General features: G+C 37.0%; 1 protein-coding gene across 1 annotated transcript; it reads left to right on the top strand.

Moving 5' to 3' along the window:
* Nucleotides 1-1,424: 1,424 nt before the first annotated feature.
* LOC109112375 (C3a anaphylatoxin chemotactic receptor-like) lies at nucleotides 1,425-2,551 on the top strand. Its single transcript, XM_019125314.2, has one exon. The coding sequence runs from the start codon at nucleotides 1,506-1,508 to the stop codon at nucleotides 2,454-2,456; it is 951 nt and encodes a 316-aa protein (XP_018980859.2). The 5' UTR covers nucleotides 1,425-1,505; the 3' UTR covers nucleotides 2,457-2,551.
* The last annotated feature ends 13,018 nt before the right edge of the window (nucleotides 2,552-15,569 follow it).

Genomic DNA, 15,569 nt, shown 5'->3' with positions numbered 1-15,569 from the left:
TATCTCTGCTGCCTTTTACTTTGCAGACGAGAGTAACCGCAATATATTTAAATTCCTCGGACCATCCGAAGCTGTGCGTTCAAGGTCCACACACACACACACACACACATATATATATACATATACATACATACATATATATATATATATATATATATATATATATATATATATATATATATATATATATATATATATATATATATAAATGCGCGTTACTGATTGCTGCTCACTTAAACAGCCAGAGATTATTTGTGGAACAATGCAGTTATACTAAAATATTGGAGACAAAAATGCATTACAATGTATTTTGCAACACGTGAGCCCAAGAAGGGGAATATGGATGCTGCGTTAATTCGCTGTTTTCACTTCAAACACCATAAAGTTAATGTTCATATATTGAAGGATAAATAGAATGGAGATTTAAACTTTTTTCTTTATTGTTTTTTCTTTACTAATCTTAACCTACTCTGTATTCATACTTTACTTACATTTTAACTGTAGGATGCTCATAAGTAAACTAATCTAATGTTTTTATTATTATAATTATGTAATTTATTTAATTTTTCTTCAAGCATAAACAGGCCTACCTACCTCGCCTCAGAAATTAACGTAGTATGTATAATTCTGTATGTGTGTGTCTGTGAGTGTGTGTAATTAAGTGTGTGTGAGTGGATGTATCCGTTTTACACTCTTGATGTTTTAGAGTGTAACCCCTTCCTTTTATTTTACATATTTGCAGTGTTACAGTCACACCAGTTTATAGGTGTGTGTGTACAAGTGTGTGTGAGTTGGTGTGTTGATTTTGCACTCTAAATGTTTTAGAGTTTCACCCCTTCATTGCTGTGCAATTTTTGTCTGCATTGTGGGGGATTTGTAGATTGTACAAACAAAAATTTTCTGTATTTTAGATTTTTTTTTCCCATTTTCCCATTAATTTCCTATGGTCTGTCATTTTTGACCGAAGACCATGAGTGTGACTATTTTTTTTTTTTTATGACCACTTAGCTTTTTCGAATCGTGCCCTGAATTATTTTTATTATTATTTTTTTTTTTTTTATTATTATTTTTTATTAAAAGTGACTGAAGACTGCACATTAACTAGCTTTACAGAGTTGCTCATGATGTGTTCACAGCTCAACCGTGTTTGAAATGTTGGTAAAGTCTGATGACGCGATAAATTTGAAGAAGTGGTATAAAGTCTTGAACATAAGAGAAGAAATCTTTTGCCAGGATAACTGTGAATCGAATCATCACACCGTGAGTCATGATTACTTATGTAGAGCTATTTATATGATTTTTAAACATTTTATGTACTTTAAAGTAATGATAAAATAGCATCATATTTGTTTGCATATTTGTTATCATAATTCAGCTTTGCTGATCATATATTCATTTCTAAATGTTTCTTTTCTGACACAACACTTTAAATATGATTCATGATTTTACATTGACAATATGTGATATTAGCAGGTTAAACCAGACACTTCCACTCAATCACAGCAATGGAGAATTATTATGTTATTTTGAAAACTCAGATGAGAGTGAGTTCTCAGGTCTTCTTCTATCTGACCTTGATCCTCGGCGTTCCTGGAAATGCATTTGTCATGTATGTTGCTGGATTGAAGATGAAGAGGACTGTTAATACAGTAGGGTTTCTCAATCTAGCGATTGCTGACCTCTTGTGCTGCCTTTCCACTCTTTACTACATTACCAAGAGCGCTTTTGATCAATGGCCGTACGGATCCTTAATGTGCAAGATTTTTTCCTTCATTATGCTCATCACCATGTTTGCCAGCGTTTTCACCTTGAACTTGATTAGTCTGGATCGGTTTACTCAGGTGATGACACCGGTTTGGGCTCAGAATCATCGCAGCTTGTTCATCGCACGACTGTCCTGTGCAACAGCTTGGATTCTGGCTTCAGTTCTCAGTCTGCCTTTTATGATGTTAAGAGAGACTTACACAGAAAATAACAAAACATACTGCCTGCATTATCAACGTAATGAAGACAATTTTAAATTGTATGGAAGGTTAAGCATCATCAGATTTGTGTTTGGCTTTTTGGTTCCTCTCATATGCATCACAACATGCTACGGATTCATCGCACGCAAGTTAGGCAGGAGTCATTTTCACTCTGGACGAGCGTTTCGCATCATGTTGGCTGTAATCGTGACCTTTTTTCTGTGCTGGCTGCCGTATCACATAGTGCATTTGACAATAATGTACGGAAAGAAATCCAGTTCCCTTGTGGCTGTGGCTTTGGAAGTTTATCCGTTGTCCGTGTCTTTGGCGTATTTCAACAGCTGCCTGAACCCCGTTCTGTATGTTTTCATGGGGCAGGATTTTAAGAGCAATGTTAAACTTTCTCTAAGACGTGTTTTTGAAAGAGTTTTCTCTGAGGAGGGAACACCAATATCACAGACCACCCATTCAAAGCAAATGCATTCACTGTAGTGAAAAATATCAACTCATTTATTCAGTTTTCTGATTGATTTGTGTTACTATTCTAAAACAATTTAATTATTTCTTTTCAAAAGTCATCAAGTCAAATTTAGCAAGTCATCTAACTTTTATTCATGATTCATGTTTTTTTTTTCTGTATTGTTTATACATTTTCAGTGATTTGTGATGAACTTTTGCCAAAGTTTAAAACCAGCATAATAGAATACTATGCTATAGTGTCTTCTTTTGTTTGCTGTGAGCTTAGATAAAGCTTGTAATATTTCACTAATAATGGCTTGTGGTTTCTACACGAATTCATGAAGAAAAATAAAAAATGAATATAAATAATTTTAAGCTTGCATTTGTGAATAAAACTAAGGCTGATGACACAACTTTGGGCAATGTTGCATGAATAGGCAACCAGGTGTGACACAGGGCTCACGAATTGTCTAAAATATCCAGATAGAAATGTTACCCATTCTCAATGCGAAAGTGCCCAAGGAACAGTGCTTAAAAAAAGTTGCCCGGAAAAATTATTCAAAAAGTTACCCCATGTATCATCAGCCTAAAACATATTTTATTGTATCATATTACAGTGCTTCCATCATTTTATATTTTTTCTGTTATGTTTTTTTTTCTCACTTTTGTGTTATATGGACTTATCATTACAAGCAAAGTGTGTATTAATAAACTGTGTTTTGTATATAAAGTGCAAAAATAATAACGTTTAAATGTATGTTTATTTGAATGTTCATTAAACATTCAATTAATTTTGAGTAAAGATTGTTCATTATCAGTGCAAATAGTTGCTAACAACAGTTTTCTCTGGGTCAAGTAGCCAAAGCATTCTAAACCTCTTTAAAATAAAAAATAAAATAAAAAAATAAACCACATTCAGATATGGTTAAAAAGCAAAAAATAATGTTACATCTTTAGACACATGCACATTTGCTGACAAAACTGACGGATGTAATTTTCTACCAAAACAACTTCCTCTTTTTCCTCATGACATACTGTACACTCTTAAAAATAAAGTTTTTTATTGGCATCAATGGTTCAATGAAGAGCTTTAAACATCCATGAAACCTTTCAAATGCAGAAAATGTTCTTTATAGTCAAAAACGAATTTTCAGAGATTTTAAAAAATGTTCTTCAAAATGGTTCTTTTAGGAACTGTTCACTGAAAGGTTCTTTTGTGAACCAAAAATGGTTCTTCTAATGACATCACTGCAGAGGAGGAGCACTTGAGAACCATAACAGCATAAGGGATTTTCTAAATGTACTAAACATTATGACAGTACAAACATAGCCAATAGCCAAAGGAGCAAAAACATCAATCAACAGGCAACACAGTGTGTGTGTGTGTGTGTGTGTGTGTGTGTGTGTGTGTGTGTGTGTGTTTGTGTTTTCATTTTGTCACTTGCATTGTGTCCCTTCTCTCAGTGTTGACATCCTTTGTCCTCATGTGTGCATTCAGTAGACAATGTTCTGCATTCGAGCATGCATATGTTTGTCTCTTTCTGGTGTCATGTGCGGAGAGTCTGTCTTTGTGCATTTCTCATTTCTTTTTTTTCATCTTGGTGATAAGACTGATGTCCACAGTCTCTGAAATTGGTTTGATCTCTTTGTTTCTCTTTTCCATTATCCATTCATTTCAATTTGGAAAAGTCCTTCTAGCTGTTGTTGCAGTTTGTGAAGTTCTATCAGGTTCACCCATGCCATCGTGGGTCTCAGGTTTTCTAGATCTTTTAGGCTTGGAGTTCTGGATCTTGTAGGTCTGTAAATCTCTTGATTTCTTGTTCTGATGATCACTCTGTTCTTTAAGAAGACCTTTCTCTTATGGAAGTCCCCTGGCTTCACTGGCCCTGCTTGACTTCTTGTCCTTCAGATGACTGGATCATCTTTCTCCAGGAGGGTACACATTTCAAACAAACATCTCAAAGCTTATACTTCAAACGAGATCAAAAAGAAGAGGCTGACCCCCTTTCCCCCACAAAAATCTTTTCACATTCAAAACATCAAAGCTATAGAAATTTAATCACAGAATGCAATTAAAGAATTTCTCATAAATTATATTCAAATATTAATGCCATGAACACATTCCTCAGAAATGATAAATAATCACCCCCCTTTTGATAGTAAACATATTTTCCTAAAATATGATACTATCATGAGACAATTCCTCCAATTCACATCAGCATCTGCTTATGACTGAGCTACAGTCATGTTGTTCATGCAGTGCTGTGTCTGGCAAGGTCTGAATGGCTTCTTCTTAAGCAAATCACGGTAGCCCATCTTTATTTTGTGTGAGAAGTGACACTGGCTACATTTACATGCACCTAAATAATCAGTTTGTAATCGGATTGACGGCTCAATCGGATTGAAAAACGGTCATATAAACACCTTAATCGATCCGATTGAGCTCAATTGGAATGAAATTTCGATCGGATTGAAGGAGGTGGTTTATTCCTCTTCTAATACGATTGAGCGTGCATGTAAACACTCGATCGGATTGAACCACTAAACTGAATGAACTGCGCATGTGAAACGACGCAGAAATAACGTAATGTATGAGGCACGGAACGAGCGATTCTTCCTTTTGAATAAAGTTTTGTATAAATGCGTGTCCTGTCATTATAAAACTCTCCTTTCATTCGGAAACTGTGAAGTGGAGCAGGACAACCTTGTTTTGGATACTCATCCACAGGCAACCCGTTTTGGGTGCGGGGAGGGGCTTTTTTTTGCGTGATAAATATGAGCAGCAGCATAGCACAGCGTTTTATATGTATATTTATCCATAAACGGGTAAATATTAATTCTTCTGTTAAAAACAAATACAGAAACCGTATAGGAGAGTGGTTATTATGTGCAAACAGAAAGAAACTCGATATTATCTATATGTCATTTTCATTTTTCACTTTCACTATTTGAGCAGTGTGCACATGTCAAAAAAAAATCTATTCTGATTTTAAGCTTGTGACATATAAACGCGCACATCAACCCGATCACTTTATTTAGCATTCATGTAAACACTACAATCAGATTCATCAATCGTAATGAATTCAGTCTGATTGAACCAAAAAGTGTGCATGTAATTGTAGCCACTGTAGCACCCATCCTTCCACAAGCAAAACTAACAACTTTCTGATCTTTTCTACCTTTCTTCAAACAATAACTTGCTATGTGTCCATCCTTTCCACATGCATGACAGACAAAGCTTCTCATTCTCTCATTGTCTTGACAATGTCTAGTAATGTGACCAGCTTTTTCACATGCATAACAGAGAGTAACACCTTCTGAATTTACTCTTTCTAATTTCTTTGGTCTTTGATGGAAACCATTAGATAATCATTTTCTCCTGCCAAAGGTAGCAACTGGATGTCTGGATTCTGAAGCTTTCATTTGACTTCTTGCATTGAAATGCTGTGTCATTTTGGAAATGATTTGCTCGTATGGTGTATTTACATCTACATGCATAGCAATGGTTTCTTGCATGTGTGAACTACTCTGTGCAATTAATGCAGACTTAAACATGAGGTTTTGTTTAGTTGCATTTACAAACCACTGTAACAGCTGAACATTTCCCACAACCTAGATGCAAATGCTAGAGGATGCTCTCCAATTTCCATTGTCACCTCAGTTATCTTTCTAAAGTTAACCAAATTTCAGACAGGACCACTTTGGCAAGTTACTTGAGTTTATTGAACACAATTTATCTTTGGCGGTATGGTTCCTTATGGGGGTTCTTGCTCACAAATTAATTGAACATACAAGAGCTTAAACATTAACCCCCCGGAACCATCAGCTTGGAAATACATGACACTTAAGACACTTAATAATGTCTTTAAAAGAGAACAGTGGTAATCGTGTAGATGTGGCAGTGGGGCGTCTATCCTGTAGCTTGGTTATGAGGATGAGTGTCTCTCAGCAGTGAGGTCCATGCCAACCAGGACTTGAAAGCCTTAGTGATCTGAAACAAAGAAGACGACAACCATAAGGTGCACGGTAATATGCTCATGCTTATAATGGGGAGGGAGGCAGGGTTGCGAGCTGTTTGAGCATGCTTACCGAGCAGTGGTGCCACGTATATATGTGACCAATCACGGAAAGTAGGGACACAAGTCAGTTCTGGGGCATTTTGAGTTATTCACATATTCTGAAATTGTAGTCTCCAAGCTTTTCAACGATGTGTAACACATGGAAATCTGATCATATTTTGAGAAGTTATGGCCATTTGAAGGTAGGCACACAAAAAAGCTCAAAAGGGAGAAAATGGCCTCTAAGATTGTGCAGTTCTCACCTGTTCTCACCTGCTGGGAGTGACAATAGGGCTCATTTACATCTCATTAAGATAAGCCATACCCCCTGTAAAGCTGCATGGTTGCATAACAACGACAGACGCAACGGGAAAAATCGGACCGCATACTATTAATAATAAAGGATAATGTGCATTGTAAAATGTCAGTAATTTATCTTTTTTGACTTTTATAAAAATGATTCAGAGGCTGAAATATGTTAGTTTTATCTTTATATAAAACCTTTTTTGTTAAAACTCTATTTAAACTTGTGCATTGTAGATAACGTTGCAAGACACTCCTTTAAAATCTGGCCATCATTTTTAATTTTTAACACAAAACGACAAACTTTGATGTTTATGGAAACTCACCCCATAAGAAACAGAAAAGTATTCTTGCAGATCTTGTTGCCTCCAATGAAAAAAGTCGTTCGGGCACACTTTCTCTTTGTTGGGGTCTTCTTTGTGGATGTTACCATCTCTGAAGTTTGCACTGTGCGTCTGTTTGCCTCTAAATGTCCAATAATTCGCATGTCCTGCCACTCTTTTTCCGCAGCTAAAGAATCCAGCCGTATGTTGTACATAATGTCTGGAGAAAGCTTCTGGCTACAGGACTGTCTCCCATGCAGAGAGTTCTCTTTTCTCCTCGTGTAGCATTTACAGTCAAAGTTACGGATTTTCCCCATTTCTCTGTCTTTATCCCCATCAAATGTTACTATCGATATAGCCTCTGATATCTTACGGTCCAACTCGTCTGACGCCAGTCCGATACATTCTTCCTCGTCTTTATCTTCGCTCAGTTGTAGATTAGGGATATTATTCAGTCTTATTATGCCGCTTTCATCGTCGCTCAGATCGTCTTCAGAATCAGTGGGCGCTTGTTTATAAGCATCCGGCTTGTCGAAAAAGTAGCCTACTTCAAAACATTTTCGGCGGCCAGAGCGCTGCATAGTAATTAGCCACGCTTCCCTTGGAGGGCGGGGGCAATAACAAAAGAAACAAAAGCCGGCTTATCCAGTATGGAAATACACACAGACAATGACACGCCCCTACTGCGTGCTAGAATCTCCGAAAAACAAGCCGATTTCAACCTCAAAATGTACGCTTTTAAATATACCAATACTGCTATCTCAAACACGGAGAGGCTTCTTCGTGATCTCAACTAACAGATTCTGCAAAAAACGAAAATTACCAATTAAAAAAAAAACGCTTCTTTCTCATTTTGCTCGAAAGTTGTGCTGCCGACTTGTGTCACTGGTCTCCTTGACGGGTCACATATGTCCCATGTCTAAAAGGAGAATGGTAGTGATTGGAGCGATTTGACAGCTGACCACATCAGCTGGTCGCAGCCTATGCCTCCGTGGCCTGACTGAACTAACACTGCACTCGATAAGTCCCAGCAAGTTTAAGTAGAGAATCTCTCCTTGCACCTTTTTCTGCTTTTTTGTCACAAACTTCTGGTGAGACAGCACTAGTTAATGAGCGAGGAATGCAGATCATAAGAAGTCTACAATCATCTTTGTCTGACACACTATAAACACTATAAACTACCTTTTCCAGTTTTGACACGAACTCTACAGTATCCATGTTATCAGGGTCAAAAGTACCCACTGCTGTAACAAGACTTTGAAAGTCCATAAAAGACAGTTGTCTAACAGCTTGGCCATCGTCATTTCTTTGATCAAGAACTCTCTCATTTCCAGTCTTGTTCGCACTGGTGCTATTGGGAACCTCACAGAATCATCTGAAAAATTATGTTGTTGACTAAAGGCTTCCTTGCAGTTATTTTTGTCATATTCAGAATTGGCTTGGGCATGTACCAATTGTCTAGCTGTCCCTTCATACAAACATGTAAATTTTTCCCTCTCTGTTTCGGACTTTGAAATACCCTTTTCTCAATTTCACTATCTGTTCCTTCAAAATGATCTCTTCAGCCTCATAATTTCTCAATGATATGACATAGCCGCTAAATTTAGCAGCTTGTTTTCTGTTTTTATTTCTTCTAATCTTTTCTTAGTTACCTTGTATGAGGCAAAAAGAGCTTGAAGTGCATTAGCAACTTTTCCCTCTTTTTTTAAGTTGTAAGTTTCAATTCAGATTCAATTACTTTAGAATCCTTACAGAATTATAACAGACCAAAACCGAGTTTCAGTTACTTTAGAAACAATGATTCCAATACAAGTCAAGTCAAGTCAAGTCAAGTCACCTTTATTTATATAACGCTTTAAACAAAAAAGATTGCGTCAAAGCAACTGAACAACATTAATTAGGAAAACAGTGTGTCAATAATGCAAAATGACAGTTAAAGGCAGTTCATCATTGAATTCAGTGATGTCATCATGCAGCTCAGTTCAGTTTAAATAGTATCTGTGCAATAATTTGCAAGCAAGTCAACAATATCGCTGTAAATGAAGTGTCCCCCAACTAAGCAAGCCAGAGGCGACAGCGGCAAGGAACCAAAACTCCATCGGTGACAGAAATGGAAAACCAGGCTCAGTCGGGGGGGCCAGTTCTCCTCTGACCAGACGAAACCAGCAGTTCAATTCCAGGCTGCAGCAAAGTCAGATTGTGCAGAAGAGTAGTATGTTTAGTATGGTCTTGTCCCGGTGGTCGTCTGAGACAAGGTCTTTACAGGGGATCTGTCTCTGGGGCTCTAGTTGTCCTGGTCTCCGCTGTCTTTCAGGGCTGTAGAGGTCCTTTCTAGGTGCTGATCCACCATCTGGGCTGGATACATACTGGATCCGGGTGACTGCAGTGACCCTCTGACTTGGAAACAGACTGGATCTGGTGGCTACGGTGACCTCGGAATAAGAGAGAAACAGACTAAAATGAGCGTAGATGCCATTCTTCTAACGATGTAGCAAGTACATCGGGTGTTATGGGAAGTGTTCCCGGTTTCGGTTTACCTAATTAATGCAGCCTAAAAATCCTTTAACGGATTTGTATATTAGAAGTGTATTAGTATATTATGTGTAAGCCAGGTTAAAGAGATGGGTGCTTAATCTAGATTTAAACTGCAAGAGTGTGTCTGCCTCCCGAACAATGTTAGGTAGGTTATTCCAGAGTTTGGGCGTTAAATAGGAGAAGGATCTGCCGCCCGCAGTTGACTTTGATATTCTAGGTATTATCAAATTGCCAGAGTTTTGAGAACGCAGCAGACGTGGAGGACTATAATGTAACAAGAGCTTGTTCAAATACTGAGGTGCTAAACCATTCAGGGCTTTATAAGTAATAAGCAAGATTTTAAAATCTATACAGTGTTTGATAGGGAGCCAGTGCAGTGTTGACAGGACCGGGCTAATATGATCATACTTCCTGGTTCTAGTAAGAACTCTAGCTGCTGCATTTTGGACTAACTGGAGTTTGTTTATTAAGCGTGCAGAACCAACCACCCAATAGAGCATTACAATAGTCTAACCTTGAGGTCATAAACGCATGGATTAACATTTCTGCATTTGACATTGAGAGCATAGGCCGTAATTTAGATATATTTTTGAGATGGAAAAATACAGTTTTACAAATGTTAGAAACGTGGCTTTCTAAGGAAAGGTTGCTATCAAATAGCACACCTACATTCCTAACTGATGACGAAGAATTGACAGAGCAGCCATCAAATCTTAGACAGCGTTCTAGGTCATTACATGCAAAGCTTTTAGGTCCTATAATTAACACCTCTGTTTTTTCAGAATTTAGCAGTAAGAAATTACTCGTCATCCATTTTTTTTATATCGACTATGCATTCCGTTAGTTTTTCAAATTGGTATGTTTCGCCGGGCCGCGAAGAAATATAGAGCTGAGTATCATCAGCATAACAGTGAAAGCTAACACCGTGTTTCCTGATGATATTTCCCAAGGGTAACATGTAAAGTGTGAAGAGTAACGGCCCTAGTACTGAGCCTTGAGGTACTCCATACTGCACATGTGAATGATATGATACCTCTTCATTCACTGCTACGAATTGATGGCGGTCATATAAGTACGATTTAAACCATGCTAATGCACTTCCATTAATGCCAACAAAGTGTTCTAGCCTATGCAAAAGAATGGTGTTGTCAATAGTGTCGAACGCAGCACTAAGATCCAATAGCACTAATAGAGAGATACAACCACGATCAGATGATAAGAGCAGGTCATTTGTAACTCTAAGGAGAGCAGTCTCAGTACTATGATGCGGTCTAAATCCTGACTGGAAACCTTCACAGATGCCATTTTTCTCTAAGAAGGAATATAATTGTGAGGATACTACCTTTTCTAGTATCTTGGACAGAAAAGTGAGATTCGAGATCGGTCTATAATTAACTAGTTCTTTGGGGTCAAGTTGTGTTTTTTTAATGAGAGGCTTAATAACAGCTAGTTATTACCACACCATACCAAGTCAGGTTAATTCAGTTCTGTTAGAATTTTAAACAGAATTGTACAGAATAGGCTTAAGAAGTCCTCCTGCTAATACTGAATAAACCAGATTCTCTTCTATCCTTACAATTTCTTTTCTAGATTTTTTATTTTAAAACAAGGGGGTTCCCTGACAACACCAGCAAAAAAAGAAAGAAACCCCTTTTCTCACCTTTTCCTGCTTTTTGGAAATCCTCGTGCTGGGTGGCTCGCCAATGTAATAAATAATGAAGAAGACATTGAAGATCTTGATGAAGATGTTTATTGCAGCATAGCAGTGACAAAGTACATGTAGTACCTTGGGTTCAATGGAGTCAGAATGAACCCAGAACAAGTTCAAACCTTTTATACATATTCATTTTACCACCCTTCATTTAATTGAAGTTGCTCCTGTTGTAACAGCTGTAGTCTGTATGTTAATTAAGTTCTGACACCCCTTTGTGTGATGTGGTTCTCAGTATCCCACAACTGTCCCATTCTACCATTTTGGGAAATAAGCATGATCAAATATATTGTGGAGTGGAAGCTGGGTCAAGGCAGACTATAATTTCTTACAAGATGAATTTTGGATGTGGATGTGGACTGCCATCCTTGGAGAATGAGGACAGCAGCCCATCCAACCTCCTCTAAGAAGGTGCTTAGTTGACCAGGAGGGTGGTAGTTACTAAGTTTTATAGGAGCTGTTCCTGTAATAGCATTAGGGGTGTCCCCGACTAAGGAATTACATAGTCAAATCAGAATTGTCAAGTCTTGCTAATAGTCGACTGATAGTCGAATCATGTGCGTGTTTATTTTCTTTCACATGCAGCACATAAATGGGGGATTCTCTCAAAATCGCAATGACTGACAGAGTGAAAATCATAACAATGGACCGGACAAAATAAAATGTCAAAAACATTGCTCCATCGGAACTGCCCTGCTTCACACCACTACAGATATGTATATATATATATATTGTATGTGTGTGTGTGTGTATGCATGTATGTATGGGTTGCGTCAACTTAAAAAGGAAAAAAAAAATAGGGTTGCTCTTAAAAAACTTGACAACCACTGATGTAGAGGCATGTATTTCCAATGAGCCTATGTTGCAACAATAAACAACAGATATAGAATCGAAGTATTAAGCAAACACTTCTGCGCTACTGCTTTCTCTGCTAACTAATTGGTTCAGCTACATCAGTATTATCTTTAGAAACACACATTTACTGGCAGTTACTAAGAAACTCTTTTGCCAAAATGTACCTCTTTATATATATATATTTTTTTTGTAGGATTGAAAATGATCAAAGACTTCTGCTTTTCTGTACCAAACCTATCTTCCGTAACAAAAGGGCCATTTGGCATTACTGAAGGCACAGATGTGCTGATAGTGATCAAGGCCTGTGTATACATGCCATATGAAAGGGGAAAAAAAAATTGAAAGTAAAAGTGACATGACATACAGCCAAGTATAGTGACCCATACTCAGAATTCTTGCTCTGCATTTAACCCATCCAAAGTGCACACACACAGCAGTGAACACACACACACACCGTGAACACACACCCGGAGCAGTGGGCAGCCATTTATGCTGCAGCGCCCAGGGAGCAGTTGGGGGTTCGGTGCCTTGCTCAAGAGCATCTCAGTCGTGGTATTGCTGGCCCAAGACTCGAACCCACAACCTTAGGGTTAGGAGCCAAATTGTCACACCTTTAGACCCTGGGTGAAGCTGTAACCTGCTGATTGGTCAGTTTTGAATGTCTCAGACTGGGTTTTAGTCACATGGTCAAGGAAAGGATAAAAGAAGATTTTAAAATTTTTGCTCTTTCTCTTTTCTTGGCTGGCAGTCTCTCTTCATTGGGGCTCTGCCCTCTCTCTCTCCCTCTCTTTCTCTCTCAAGTAACATTTTACATATATGCTGGGTACAATTAACTATGTTTTACCATCCATCATCTATTTTGTAACCAATTCAAGTGTAACCATAACAAAATACATAAAATCGAAAATACCATTTCAATTGTAAATTATGCGCTAACTAGTCTTGATTCAACTTTAACACTGAAGTGCTACCTATTGCAATATAATACTGTATATGTCACAGTGACAACATGGCAAATGTAGTATGTCCAGATTACACCCATACAGCACACATTCATACTACATAAAACATACTCTTTTAGTGGTCGTGAAATAATTATTTATTTTAAACAACACTTACTCAGGAGTATGCGATTTCAGAAGCAGCCAATGAAATGGTCTGTATACAGTACACTACAGTGAATGTTTTCTATCATTATAAAGTAATTAGTTTGTTAACTAGATGCTGCATTAGTAAAGGACAGGCTGAGAGGACGCTAACATTAGTAGTAGCACCTCAACCTTAAAACAATGTAATGAAAGTACACTCAAGTCTGACCCAAATGTTTAATGTCATGATGGTTACCATCAATTTGCATTAGTTTGTGTCCCGTTGGGTCTCTTATGCATTCGTTATGCAGCGAAGTGCTTGTGATGTGAAATTTTAGAAATTGAACTTCAAACTCATCTTTGCCTCTTTTTCATTTTTAAAGTGCACTTTTGCCTGATTGGAAATTAAATAAACTAATTTAGACCGCCGCTTGAACTGTGTAGATATTTAAAGATGACCAGGATTTTAGTGCCTGACCATGTTTAAGCATGACTGTTTGGATATAAAATGCTAACACTTTAAAATAGGATTACATTTGTAACATAATGTTCTAAATAATATTCAGTTTCTTGCACAGACCGACCGTTTTGCTTCATAAGACCTTAATATGCCTTCAGGATACCAGTAGCCACTGACATGCATTTTATTAATCACCAAGGAACACGGTTTCAGCTAAAAATCTTCTTCAATCTTTAATCTAATTAGATGGATGTGTTTCTCTGCAATGCAAAGATTCATAAAAAAAAAACCTTATGCTCACTTCTTCTGTAGGTGAAGCTGGATCACGAATGATTCGCGTGAACATAGATGCATTTAGATAGATTCCCTTCAAAAACAAAATAGTAATCCACTGCGTCTTCAGTGGCTCAGATGTCGGGAGTAAATGACGACTGCTATGTTCATTATTACATCAACAAAACACCACAATAGCTTAGGAGACATTCTTCCCTGCTCCAGCGTCAAAACAATGGCGGACTGTTCACAGCTCACTCAGGGCGGGTCTAAGGTAAAATGCTAGTGTCAATCAACAATCGTGGGAGGGGCCTGGGTCTGTGTGACATCACACAGCCAAGAAACTGAGAATGGTTTGATATGAGACAGGGGTTATTATTTATGGGGATCAAAAATAAATAAATAAATAAACAACTGTAGATCTTTATCATTTTATGATCGCTGTGTACACACACTGCCAAGACACATTCAGTTCAAACAACATGTAAAAGTGAATTTTGCATCTGACCCTATTAATCCCTCCTTAGTTTGTAAGGCTTTAATTTGTCTAATTTAATTTGTTGTTATACATATTCAGCTTTACCTGCTTATACACAGCTCATTTATCCAATAATATTTACAGTAGAAAGTTTGGTCACACTTTATTTTAAGGTCCAATTCTCGCTATTAACAAATGGTTACTACGACTTTTGCCTCAATAAACTCCTAATTTGTTTCTTATTAATAATAGTTAGTAAGGTAGTTAAGTTTAGTTATTGGATAGGATTAGGGATGTAGAATATGGTCATGCAGAATATTTGCTTTATAAGTACTAAACAGCTTATATGCCTGCTAATAAGCAACTAGTTGATAGTCTTTGTAGTCCTTTCATCCAATCAGTAGAACTTTCTTTCATTTCTTGTGATAATTCCTTAAAGTAGTAAGCACTGGCAAGTTATCACTAGTTAGTACAGAGCAGCTGGTGAGGTGAGTACAAGTTTGTAAGGCATAAATATTTGATCTGTAAAACTCAAGTGTGATTTAAAACATATAAACATATGATCACTGACATACAAGTGACTGCTTAGTTAATGATTTAAATTAAATGTCTTAATGTTTATTTAAAAACTATTTTCATTGTTTAAAAATACTGAATAGTCGCCTTTGTCAAATTGCTTATTTTCCACACATTTAAGCAATGTTCCTTCTATTTTTATTTTTTTATTTTTTTCTTGCCAAGCAATACTTTTCTCTATTGGTCAGAAATTTCAGCAACCTGAGCAAAAACATTCTTTATACCTTTATATATAGTGCACACACAAAGTGTGTAACTTTTAAATTCAGTGTGTTTTTATATTTGATTGACTTTTTTAAGAGTTCTCTCATTTTAGGTTACTTGAGAAAACACTTTTTACAGTGCTGTGCCACCAAGAAATTCTATTAAAAATAATTAAAAAGAAACCTCACACAGAACAGTTAAATTCTTTATAATAATATAATGTAATGTAATGTTATATAATATAATATAATATAATTGTCAGACACAGACGAGGACTATAAT

This window comes from Cyprinus carpio, unplaced genomic scaffold, assembly GCF_018340385.1.
Source record: "Cyprinus carpio isolate SPL01 unplaced genomic scaffold, ASM1834038v1 S000006665, whole genome shotgun sequence".
Lineage (NCBI taxonomy): Eukaryota > Metazoa > Chordata > Actinopteri > Cypriniformes > Cyprinidae > Cyprinus > Cyprinus carpio.
Note: the sequence above shows the minus strand (reverse complement) of the source record. Positions and strands in the feature narration are given on the sequence as shown.

What these genes read in the sequence shown, in the direction of transcription:
- LOC109112375 (XM_019125314.2), top strand. Translation starts at nt 1,506, where the DNA reads ATGGAGAATTATTATGTTATTTTGAAAACTCAGATGAGAGTGAGTTCT.